The following is a 12,713-nucleotide window of genomic DNA, read 5'->3' on the forward strand; positions in this document are numbered from 1 at the left end:
TTATCATTAGTCCGAGAAAAAAGTCAGAATTCAGAGATTAAAGTCAGAACTCTGAGATTAAAATCAGAATTCTGAGAAAAAAGTCAGAACTCTGAGATTAAAGTCGAATTCTGAGATTAAAAATCAGAACTCTGAGATTAAAGTCAGAACTCTGAGATTAAATTCAAAACTCTGAGATTAAAGTCAGAACTCTGAGATTAAAGTCAGAATTCAGAGATTAAAATCAGAAGTCTAAGAAAAAGTCAGAATATTGAGATTAAGTCAGAATTCTAAGGGAAAAGTCAGAATTCTGAGATTAAGTCAGAATTCTGAGAAAAAGTTCAGAACTCTGAGATTAAAGTCAGAACTCTGAGATTAAAATCAGAACTCTGAGATTAAAGTCAGAATTCTGAGATTAAAATCAGAACTCTGAGATTAAAGTCAGAACTCTGAGATTAAAGTCAGAATTCTAAGATTAAAGTCAGAATTCTAAGATTAAAGTCAGAATTCTAAGATTAAAGTCAGAACTCTGAGATTAAAATCAGAACTCTGAGATTAAAGTCAGAATTCTGAGATTAAAATCAGAACTCTGAGATTAAAGTCAGAACTCTGAGATTAAAGTCAGAACTCTGAGATTAAAGTCAGAGTTCTGGGGGGAAAATTCAGAATTCTGAGAATGAAATCAGAGTTCTGGGGGGGAAAATCAGAATTTTGAGATTAAAGTCAGAATTCTGGGGGTAAAGGCCAGAATTCTGAGATTAAAGTCTTAGTTCAGAGATTAAAATCAGAATTCTGAGAAAAAAGTCAGAGTTCGGAGATTAAAGTCAGAATTTTGAGGAAAAATTCAGAACTCTGAGATTGAAGTCAGAACTCTGAGATTAAAGTCAGAATTCTAAGATTATAGTCAGAATTCTGAGAAAAGTCAGAATTCCTTTATCTCATAATTCTGACTTTTATCTCAGAATAACAACAATAATAAAAAAGACCTTTTTTCCAGCGGCCCTAATCGTCTTCTGTAGTATAGCCCTGGATGTAATATGAAGGTTGTTATACGTGGCACGGTTTCGTTTCTGAACCGTTTTTACGGGAGGAACCTTATTTTGAAGGATAACCGGCAGTTTGCTTTTTCAGGGTGAGTTCACACATCTGGCAACCATCCCCCTCGGATTTCGGAAAATTCAGCCAACTTAAAGGGTTTTTGACTGATTTGCCGATGCAGATGTTGTCTGTGGAGCAGTATTAACAGTAAGAAGTGGAGTTGTGTCAGTTTCCTCCTGGTTTCCTCCCCTCAGCAGGTCGTTTTCCTCTAATGATGCGGGCTGTGCAGCGCGGCTCATTCATTCGGACATCTCTGGCTCGATAGTGGCCTGGAGAGCTTCACAAGCTAACATCGCTAACACCTTGTCTGCTCGGTTTATAGCTCTGGTCTTCTATTAGACAAAGAGGTAACCATCGTGTGTGATCACCGATCTAACACCAGTTTCTCTGCCAAGTATCTCTGGTTAGCAGCGGTCGCTCCCTCTCACTGCCTGTAATGGATTATGAGGAGAAAGCAAAGTCAGCTGCTGACTGCCTGATGAGCTACAAGAAGGATGAGTCCGGCTGGAAAGTCTGCAAGAAATCGGTAAATGGTGTTTATGATTCTGTTTGAAATGAAATGGTTCATATGTGCACGTGTCCCCTCACCTGAGCTGTCCACTCCCTCGTGTAGGGAAGCAGCAGGTAGCTACAGTCAGAGGTGTCACTTGTTCGGCCTGCTCGTCGACATAGAGCAGTCCAGCTGAACTAACCAGTCAAGCCTTTACAAACACAGAGTACAACCTGCAAATACAGGGCATAACTCAGTTTACATAGCAAGGATCAAGACTACCTTTGTTTAATGTCATATTTAGATTGTTAATATAGATAAATCCTCTTTCTTACTTGATTTTTTTTTACAACTTCTGACTGACAAACAGCTCAAAACTCATGGGAAATAATATAACCATGTCCCCAGCCTGTATTTATTCTGTTTCTGATCTTTATTTTCTAAAAAGATGAATGTAATCCTTTCATGTTTTTTTTTTTTTTTTTTTTTTGTTAAACAATTGGCTAATAAAATCTATTCTTCAGAGAGTCACCCCTTCAGTATTTCCTTCCTTGTGATCTGTGTTTACCACCTATCACTGGATCAACACTTACTCTTCATTAACATGCTGAAGCACATTGAAGGGGTGCTTACTCAGTGCCCATGAAGGTCAGCCCCTGGGCCCTAATGGGAATCTCATTTTGTTATCCAGGCTCAGCTCACCCATCTTTTGTCCTGTTTCCTTAAAGTCAAACTAAACTGGAACAACCTGATCCTGATACAGACTTTGAGATTACCCAGATTACTAGTACTAAATGAGACTGCATACTACAGTGTCCACCAGGGGCACCAACTCTGCACTCAATGAAAGTCTCTCACAGTTCTAAATTTAATATTTGAATGCAATGATATTTTTTGGTGACTTTTTTCAAAGAATGTACAACTCTTGAATACTTGAGCGACTATGTCACTGTGGTGATGCAGCAAAATAACACTGTCCTGAAATCCAGGCTGTCACATGATGACTGAATGTCAGGGTGTTATATATAAGGGGGTGACCTTTCATCACCAGAGGAGCATCTGTCAGGCTCATTAATACCAAAACGGTAAATGCCACTCACTGTTATGTGCTGTTTGTTTTTCTCTGACAGAACGACGTGGTTGTGTCTTGGCGTCCTTCGTCTGAATTCCGTGGGAATGTGTGAGAAACCTTGACCTCTCTTTTCAACTGGTGCCCCTTGTACTGTAACCAACTCCAACAATCACATCACACATACATTTAAAGACAGCTGACATCCAGCTTATGTTTTACAGATTTTTATATTTTAAAATGAAATGACCTCTAAAAGAACATTAATGAAATGGTAACAACACTGATATTTATATTTCAAAATACATAATGTAGTAGCAGAATTTATTCAGTTATTATATAACACTAATGTTCACAGTACAGACACTTTAAGCAAAGCAACAGTAATGTACTAAGTGATGACAGAAAGGCAGAAGCAACATGCTTATTTAAGCCTAGCCTACATTTTCTATCAAATTAAGCTAACAGCTTCTAAAGTGTAAAGAAAACAACAACAACAACAACAAGTAAATCCACTTAAGACTTCAAAAACTGATTTGCAAACAATTTTTTTAAAAAACCAAAAGTGATTCACAAGTTTTTAAATGTATACTGGCATCACTCCTCAATTTAACCCCAAATTACATCACAAGAAATAATATTATTTTTCCTATTATCTTCAACTATTCTTCCTCACTCATTGAGGGTGCAAGCGGCGCCCCCTATGGATGGCTGGCGACCCTAGAATTTGCCTATACTGCCTATACTGCCATGGGCCGGCCCTGATTTGTCATATCTTTAATAGATAAAAACTTGTTCCCACAACTACGACCAGCTTAATTTATAACCTCAGCACAATCATTTCATATGCAACATGTGGTCTCAATCTTCAAAACAACATGATGTAGATTTTGTAAACTTAAGCCTTTTATGGAAAAGTAAAGTGGGGTGTACTTGTGGGCATGGTTACCTGTTAGTGACGAGTGCAGTGACCTGTCAACCAAGATGAGATGTAGCAATCCATATCCAACCTCTCATCCAAATATGGTCATTGCTTCCTTTAAAAAAAAAAAGATGGAGACCCTCAACACCCAAACTGATTGATTCAGAACATATCATATACAGTCTGCTGGATCAATCAAGCAAATGTCTCTTCATTGTAATATAATCCCAATTTATGTCAGTGGTAACTGTTAATGGACTTCTATAGCGCTTTTCTAATCATTCAGACCACTTAAAGAGCTTTGACACTACTCCGGTAGATCTAATAATGGGAGAGAGAGTGGGGAATGAGTTTCAGTTAAGGGCATGTTGGATTCAGGTCTAGGACTATAGCTTCTGCACATGGGGCGTTTGACTCAACTACCAGGCAAAACCAGCGCCCCAACAGAGTTTGATGGTTTGCATCTTTACAGCCTATATTTTATGAAGATAGTGCAAAGACATCATATCAAATGCTGAGACTGAAACATTTTATTGTCTTCTAAAAAATAATTTACAAAGTAAATTGATCATTTCAAACAGTTGTTTCAGGCAAGGGACAAGATTACCTTTGAGCTGCATCAGGTCTTCTTTGAACCCAGGAGACCAGGTTCTGGAGTTTGAAAGTGAAATGTTGTCCCATTCTTGCCTGATGTAGGATTCCAGCTGCCCAACAGTTCAGAGTCTCCTTTGTTGTAATTTTTGGGGTCGTGATGCTCCAAATGTTTCAATTGCCGACGAGTCAGGACTCCAGGCAGGCCAGTTCAGCACCTGGACTCTTCTACCACAGAGCCATGCTGTTGTAATACATGCAGGATGTGGTTTGGCATTGTCTTGCTGAAATCTGTAGCGTCTTCCTGAAAAAGGGCATTATCTGGATGGCAGCATATATGTATATATTGCTCAGCATTAATGGAGCCTTCACATACCATGGACTCTTATGATCCCCATACCATGGGGACTCATGCATCCCCATACCATTAGAGATGCTGGCTTTAGAACTGTGAGCTGCTAACAAGCCAGATGGTCCTGCTCCTCTATAGCATGGAGGACACAGTGTCCATGATTTCCAATAAGAATGTCAAATTTTGACTCACCAGACCACAGGAAAATTTTCCACTTCCTCTCAGTCCATCTCAAATGGGCTCAGGTCCAGAGAAGTCTCTGGTGTTTCTGGTTTATGTTATGGTCCTCTTTGAATGTTGCGGTTGTATCCTTCATTTATGGATGGGGTATTGCACTGTGCTCACTGAAAATGGTTTCTGGAAATGATTTTGAGCCCATGCTGTGCTTTCCACTAAAGAGTCGTGTCTGTTTTTAATGCAGTGCTGCCTGAGGGTCTGAAGATTACTATTTTCAACCAAACACATTTTTTTAATGATTTGTAAACCATCAAAATCTGTTGTTAACAACATATAACACAATGTTTTTAACATTTTTGGAATTAAGGTTATATTTTGAAATATAAGAAACTACTTTCTAGAGTTGCTGAAACCTTTTATGGTACTCTAAATACCTATGATGCATACATTTGAATTGATTTTAGAAATCAGTAACTGCATATTGTCTCTAAGCAAGGTGAGGTTTAAAATGTATCATTAGGTTTCAGTTAGGTGTGTGTGTTTTTTATTGAGGGGTGAATCAAATAGTGAACACAGTAGAATAAAATCTTTGCAGATCTTAGTTTAGGGGCTTAAATCATTTTCCTGTCGTGAATATATTTACATCAAATAACCTTACTTCAAAATGTTCTGATCTCTGTGTGTTGTGTTCCTCTTCAGTTATAAGGGGGAAGGGATTGTGAGTGGAAGCCCGGAGAAAGTGTGGGAGTGCTTAAAACCCGTACCCAACGGCATCAGAGTGAACTGGGACAACAACGTGAAAAAGTTTGAACTCCTGGAACAAATCACAGAGGTTTGTTACACAGTGTTTGTCTATATCATTTTGTATTTACTAACCAAGCTACTCCATAAGGTTGTCAAATTTCTTCAATTTTCACCTCAGATTGTCTGAAATATTTTTAAAGCTGCACTGTGTCTGAACATGCAGGTGGTTTCTAACAACACCTCAACACTTTGGAAACTGGAAACTGCAAAACCAGTAATCTAGTAAGGAGTTTAAACCTGCATCTGCAGTGGGGCAAAATAGTATTTAGTCAGCCACTGATTTTACAAGTTCTCCCACTTAGAAAGATGAGAGAGGTCTGTAATTTTCATCAGAGGTACACTTCAACTATGAGAGACAAAATGAGAAAACAAATCCAGGAAATCACATTGTAGGATTTTTAAAAAATTGATTTGTAAATTATGGTGGAAAAGAAGTATTTGGTCACCCACAAACAAGCAAGATTTCTGTCTCTCACAGACCTGTAACTTCTTCTTTAAGAAGCTCTTCTGTCCTCCACTCGTTACCTGTATTAATGGAACCTGTTTGAACTGGTTATCTGTATAAAAGACACCTGTCCACAGCCTCAAACAGTCACACTCCAAACTCAACCATGGCCAAGACCAAAGAGCTGTCCAAGGACACCAGGAAGAAAATTGTGGACCTGCACCAGGCTGGGAAGAGTGAATCTACAATAGGCAAGCAGGTTGGTGTGAATAAATCAACTGTGGGAGCAATTGTAAGAAAATGGAAGACATACAAGACCATTGATAATCTCCCTCGATCTGGGGCCCCACGCAAGATCTCATCCCGTGGGGTCAAAATGATCATGAGAACGGTGATCAAAAATCCCAGAACTACACGGAGGGACCTGATGAATGACCTGCAGAGAGCTGGGACCAAAGTAACAAAGGCTACCATCAGTAACACACTACGCCGAGAGGGACTCAAATCCTGCAGCGCCAGGCGTGTCCCCCTGCTTAAGCCAGTACATGTCCAGGCCCGTCTGAAGTTTGCCAGAGAGCATATGGATGATCCAGAAGAGGATTGGGAGAATATCATGTGGTCAGATGAAACCAAAATAAAACTTTTTGGTAAAAACTCAACTCGTCGTGTTTGCAGGAAGAAGAATGCTGAGTTGCATCCCAAGAACACCATACCTACTGTGAAGCATGGGGGGGAAACCTCATGCTTTGGGGCTGTTTTTCTGCAAAGGGGACAGGACGACTGATCCGTGTTAAGCGAAGAATGAACGGGGCCATGTATCGTGAGATTTTAAGCCAAAACCTCCTTCCATCAGTGAGAGCATTGAAGATAGAACGTGGCTGGGTCTTCCAGCATGACAATGATCCCAAACACACCGCTCGGGCAACGAAGGAGTGGCTCCGTAAAAAGCATTTCAAGGTCCTGGAGTGGCCTAGCCAGTCTCCAGACCTCAACCCCATAGAACATTTGTGGAGGGAGTTGAAAGTCTGTGTTGCCCAGCGACAGCCCCAAAACATCACTGCTCTAGAGGAGATCTGCATGGAGGAATGGACCAAAATACCAGCTACAGTGTGTGCAAACCTGGTGAAGACTTACAGGAAACGTTTGACCTCTGTCATTGCCAACAAAGGTTATGTTACAAAGTATTGAGTTGAACTTTTGTTATTGACCAAATACTTATTTTCCACCATCATTTATAAATCAATTCTTTAAAAATCCTACAATGTGATTTCCTGGATTTTTTTTCTCATTTTGTCTCTCATAGTTGAAGTGTACCTCTGATGAAAATGACAGACCTCTCTCATCTTTCTAAGTGGGAGAACTTGTAAAATCAGTGGCTGACTAAATACTTGTTTGCCCCACTGTATGTGTCATTGTTTGAGAAAGCAACTGTCTCATCCCAACAGATTATGGATGTGATAAATTAGGATAAGTCCACATTAAGAAAACTTGACCAGTGCAGCTTTAAATGCATACAGTGATATCCAATTTTGCTTTTGCTTTGTTTGACTCAGTCTTTGAGTACATGCTCTTGTCTCCCACTCTTGCACAGGACATCTCTATCTGCCGAACAGTCACGCCCTCAGCAGCTATGGGTATCATAGCTCCACGAGACTTTGTAGATGTTATTCTAGTGAAACAATACGAAGATGGCACCATTTCATCAAACGGTATGTAACGACTCATTCTTACCTCCTCTACTTCCTGTAGTTGTTTCTTGTGTATTTTCTAAGAAGGACTGGGACACTGAATATTAGTTTGGCTGCAGTTTTACAAATGTGAGTGTAATCTACAGGTCTGAACAACATTCATCTCTGAAATGTCACATTAATGAAAGGTGTCATTACTTCAGCTTTCACTCTTATAGAAAGGAGTTTGGATTAAATTGGCATTTCAAAACAAATTGATTTAAATAAACTGTGTTATGAAAATAATACTGTAAAATCCAGAATTTAAGGCACAACATAAGTAAAGTTGTTTCATAAAGCTGCTCAGCTCATGAACTGGAGCTCCCCTCAGTCTGAAATGTGTTTATTCCCTCCTTTACAGAAACAGCTGTTTCACCTTTAGAACACACCTTTTGCTTGTATGAGCATGAACATGCTGCACTTGTTGTCAAACTGTTTTTTTCTTTCTTGTTCTCATGCCTATCTGCTCTGATTTAGTCTTTTTGCATGTGTTTCTTAAATCAGCAGTGTGCTGAGCTTGTATGTGTTCAGGAGTCTGCGGGCCAGTTCATCCAGAACACCCACTGTACTTTGGATTCATGTTTCCATTTACTTAAAGATGCATTTATTATCTCTCTTTCAGGGAGGAAGATGAGGCGATTGTAATAATTTTTCAATGAATGAAAAGCTGAGGTTGTTTTAATTGTATTATGAAAGAGGGTGGATGGGTAAACCTGCAGACTCTGAGTTGATGAGTGAGCTGTTCTGCACATCCAGTGAATTGTAGACAAATGTGCATCTTTGTGTCGTGTCTAACAGCCACCAACGTGAGTCACTCGGACTGTCCTCCCCAGTCTGGCTACGTGAGAGGATTCAACCACCCCTGTGGGTGCATCTGTGTCCCCATCTCAGGGTGAGCACACCAACACACCACCTTAGTTTAAGTCCATCGTCATATTTCTACATCTCTTTGTTTTCTAATCCGCCCTGTGTCTCTTCTTCTCCATCTCAAGAGAGCCCAAGAAAACGGAGGTTCTGAGTTTCTTCCAGACCGACCTGGGCGGCCTGCTCCCTCGCTCCGTGGTCGACTCCTTCTTCCCCTCCAGCATGGCTGAGTTCTACAGCAACTTGGCCAAAGCTGTGAAATCCCTCAAGGACCTTTGACACCGAGAGTTAAGAACCTCTACCTTTAAAAAAAACAAAGGCCTACTGACCTGTTAGGTCAAATGCTCATTCCATTTTTAACAGTCCAAAACCCAACAGCACCAGTGCACTGGGACTATCTAACAGTTTCTCTTGAATAGTCTCAGGATTTATCTGTATCCCCCTGCTGCTGTCAGAGGAATCCAGTAAATCTTCAGGCGTTCAGGGTCTAATTTGATGGCACTTAATGAACTGAGGAGTAAAAGCGAGGCTGCATTTGACAAACCAGCATCTCTAAAGTCCCCGTCTTTGGGCTGAAAATCCTCCCACCAATCTAAAGAGAGAACACAGACGTGTTTATATCTGTTACCTGGTTTAAAGTAGCAGGATGATGAGACACCAGACATTTACTCTTTGTATCATTGCATACTACAGTGTACAGAAAACATGCATGTTGCATGGACCTTGTTTACCCTCCAAAGGTATCAGATTACTGGTTAAACTGACCTTTACCTCAGCTCATACCTCATACTTAGTTCTTCATGTTGTACTTGAACTCTCATAGATAACGTCTGCTCTGCTTACCTGTACATCATGATTGTCTGCCACTTTAACCTGCTGCACTCGAGCGCCGGAGCACGAGTGGGAAGGCACGGGTGTGCTTTAAGACAAAGGATGTTTTCCCTTTGAAAAATGTCATGAAGAAGACATTACTGCACTACTGAGCATCTTGTCTTCCTCTTTTACTCCAGGCTATGCTTCCTCCCTCCTTCGTATCCAGTCCCTGAAACTCCCCAACGGATGTCTGTCAGTATTTAGTCCCTTTTTTGATGTCATCGTGTTTGACTGGATCCCTTTAAAACAGTCAGGAAACAGGGGCCCTCAAAGTCCACCCACCTCTTTAAAATAAACAACAGTATGTTTAATTAATATTCAATAATTGATTCCAAAATTAGGTGATTATTTGTTCTTCAACCTTTTCAGCCTATCCCGTTCTGAGATCTCATAAGATCCACTGAGCTGTTCTGGCACACTGTTGTGGTGAGACAGGAGGAGCGTCCTCACCAATGAGGTGACTGCAGGTGTCACATGTAATGTTAAAATATTTATACACATGACAACACTAGAGCCTGAAAACGTTCATCAAGCTGTTCCTTGTAGCTCGTGCTGAAGGCTAGTTCTGGTGTCGCGGTCGGCAGTCCTTTTCATAATAACATAATAATTCAAACAATCATGGAGTCAAAGCCGGCATAGGAGAGAGCTTCACTCAAGATTTAATATTCAATAAGTGTCCCAGCTTTCATTGGATCAGGTTTTTAGCTGGTTTCATCTAAAGGTTAAATCATAAAAGAAAATCATGCTCTCATCTTTCATTGCACGCTTACTGCATCTACACTTACTGCATTTATTATACCTATTTAAACTAGAAGTAAGGGGTGCAGTAAAGTTAAGGTCTAAGAGTTTTGGTGCACAGACTACAAGCTGCTTCCGGCCCTGTTATGATCTCTATTTACTTTTTCACAGAGATTCAGAGCGTGTTCTGTTAAGTTACAGCTGATACATGTTGCTGTTTATCACACAGTAATGATTGCAGTACGAATAGACAGGAGACGTCGGAGGAGATGAAATACCCGGCCAATGTTTGGAGATACAGGAAGTGCTGTTAATGCTGGACATACAATGCCACCGAGCGGACCAATCACAGGGCTTGCGGTCCACGTTGATTTGACGCGTAGTTACATTTTGGAGGAGTTGTGCGTCGGCCTCTGCGTAGGTAGGGGAGCTACACGAATAGGCTATGTTGCGATTTGACACAGAAGTCCTCCATTCCTCAGAATAAGTTCAGACTGATAGTACGGTTCAGACCTGCTGCTTTGAGACAGCATTTGTTCTGATTTGGTGCTCCTCTCTATCATCATCATCCAGCTGGTTCCAGGCTGTTTTAACTCCCCCTACTTCACAGTCATCCACTCCTCACTGTAGTGGACAGGCTGGAGGCTTCTAAAATTTTAATGACTGAGTGCTATCAAAATACACTGGTGTTGACTCATCTCTGGGGTCAATACAAATGTGCTCCGTCAGAGACACAGATGATAACAGGCCTGACTCCTTGATCACGGCACACTGCCTTAAATGCTCTTGTATTAAATGCATTTTATTAAAACTAACAATAAACTGTCCAGTGCAGCAGGTACTCACAATAAGACCCCAGCTTCATATTTACCTGGCATTAACAGTGCTACAGTAAAAACACACTGTTGTAATTTTTTTAAACACTGGATTTAATACGTGTGCCTTTATATGATCTACAACAGCAAACAACTGCTGCTACCTGGTTCCAACTGAGGGGTTGCAGCACGCAGACTGAAACAGCCTGTGTTTGTACATGCTGGACACGTTAAAGGGAAGCAGGAGGAGGTTTAAGTCCTCAGAAATGACTATTTGCATGTTCTCCTGACAAAGACACTACTTCTTTTAGACTTGTTAGAATTTTACGTAGTTCATAGTTCAAGCTTGCAGCACTGGAAACATCTTAAATCACCTCTGTATTTTATTATCTAATCAAATAAAATAGCTCTTTACACGGCAGGACTGCTCTGTTTCACTTAATAATCAATTCACCCTGTTAAGAATATCCACGATCACAATCACCTACTGCACTCATTTAATGTTCAGACGCTGAGAGTCACAGAAAATTCCACCTAGCTACATATTTTAATCTCGATCCAACATTTAACTTTCATTTCCTCTCTGAGTTAAGTTGATTAAATGTTTGTCTAAACCATGATTAGAAACTGTTTGAGGAATCCCTCAGAATAAACTGAACAAAGACGAGTGTCTCAATCCAGGATGGCTTGATTTGTGTTATGTGTTGGTGTTTGTAGAGTCTTTGTCCATGTGAGAGAAGATTGTTCTCACGTTTTCTGAAAGATTTAGAATATTTAGCTTCCTTTGATTCATAGCTTAGTCACTAATATTAATAACATACCTCCTAACTTTATTCATCCTGTGTGAATGTGTCACATCCAACATGTGGCTTTTTCTTGTGTTGATTGTCTGATGATGGGGCCAGCCAGGATTTTTATCTTGAATCTTTTTTATGTTGACAAATCCGTATATTTAGAAAAACACTGGTATTAATATTTGAGCCATATTTAATCGCATTATCTGGACAAAGTCATCCTTTGTTCATTGACTGATTCTTCAGAGTGTGACTGAACTCTCTGTCAGAGGTACAGTACGTTCACACATGTGCTGACTGTTTGCTCCACACTCGCATGTCATCCTCCCTGAATCTACATGTGCAATAACTCGTCCTGATCCAGGTGAAAAAGTCCAGACAGGAATATTAAAGCCACAACATGTAGAGTGAATAATCAGACAGGCTTTTCTTTGTTTGAAACTGTTTATACACGGAGGTCTGAAGTAATTCAATCCCCATCTGTTTTGTAAGTTAAACTACGGTCGCACACTGTCATAGAAACATGTGGTCATCATACAGTACATGTGTTGTAAATGTCAGGTACCTGGCTCTGTATAAAGATTGTGTACAGCTGCAGAATAAACGACCACTGCAAAGACTCTCTGTTTCTCCTCTTCATGGTGTTTACATCAAATAAACAGTTTGATTTATTCTTTATTGTTCCCACTTCACAGCCTCCAAATAAAATATGCTCATGTTGCTCTTATATTTGCAGAAAATAACGACTATATAAGATCACAAGAAATGCAGCAATTTTCAGACTGTGAATAATGCAAAGAAAACAAGTTCATTTTTACATACGAGTACAACCCTGCTTAAACTACAACTTCCATGTGTCTTTGCATGCTCTCTACTAGTCTTTACATCATCACCCTTAACACAAAGACTCAAGCAGCTTGGCGTTGTTTGATGGCCTTTAAGGTGACCACCAAATCAGTACCTTTTATCTTATCC

General features: G+C 40.1%; 1 protein-coding gene across 1 annotated transcript; it reads left to right on the top strand.

The window, feature by feature from the left end:
- Positions 1-1,092: 1,092 nt before the first annotated feature.
- Positions 1,093-12,358, top strand: stard5 (StAR-related lipid transfer (START) domain containing 5). The gene is made up of 7 exons (XM_034680462.1): positions 1,093-1,224; positions 1,473-1,603; positions 2,698-2,747; positions 5,378-5,510; positions 7,519-7,636; positions 8,453-8,546; positions 8,647-12,358. The coding sequence occupies exons 2-7, from the start codon at positions 1,514-1,516 to the stop codon at positions 8,795-8,797; spliced, it is 636 nt and encodes a 211-aa protein (XP_034536353.1). The 5' UTR covers positions 1,093-1,224; positions 1,473-1,513; the 3' UTR covers positions 8,798-12,358.
- The last annotated feature ends 355 nt before the right edge of the window (positions 12,359-12,713 follow it).

Source organism: Notolabrus celidotus, chromosome 3 (genome assembly GCF_009762535.1).
Source record: "Notolabrus celidotus isolate fNotCel1 chromosome 3, fNotCel1.pri, whole genome shotgun sequence".
Classification (NCBI taxonomy): Eukaryota; Metazoa; Chordata; class Actinopteri; order Labriformes; family Labridae; genus Notolabrus; species Notolabrus celidotus.

Excerpts from the sequence above, each read along its gene's own strand:
- stard5 (XM_034680462.1), top strand. The coding sequence starts at position 1,514 with ATGGATTATGAGGAGAAAGCAAAGTCAGCTGCTGACTGCCTGATGAGC. Across the intron at positions 7,637-8,452 it reads TGGCACCATTTCATCAAACG|CCACCAACGTGAGTCACTCG; the intron begins GTATGTAACGAC and ends CGTGTCTAACAG. Across the intron at positions 8,547-8,646 it reads ATCTGTGTCCCCATCTCAGG|AGAGCCCAAGAAAACGGAGG; the intron begins GTGAGCACACCA and ends CTCCATCTCAAG.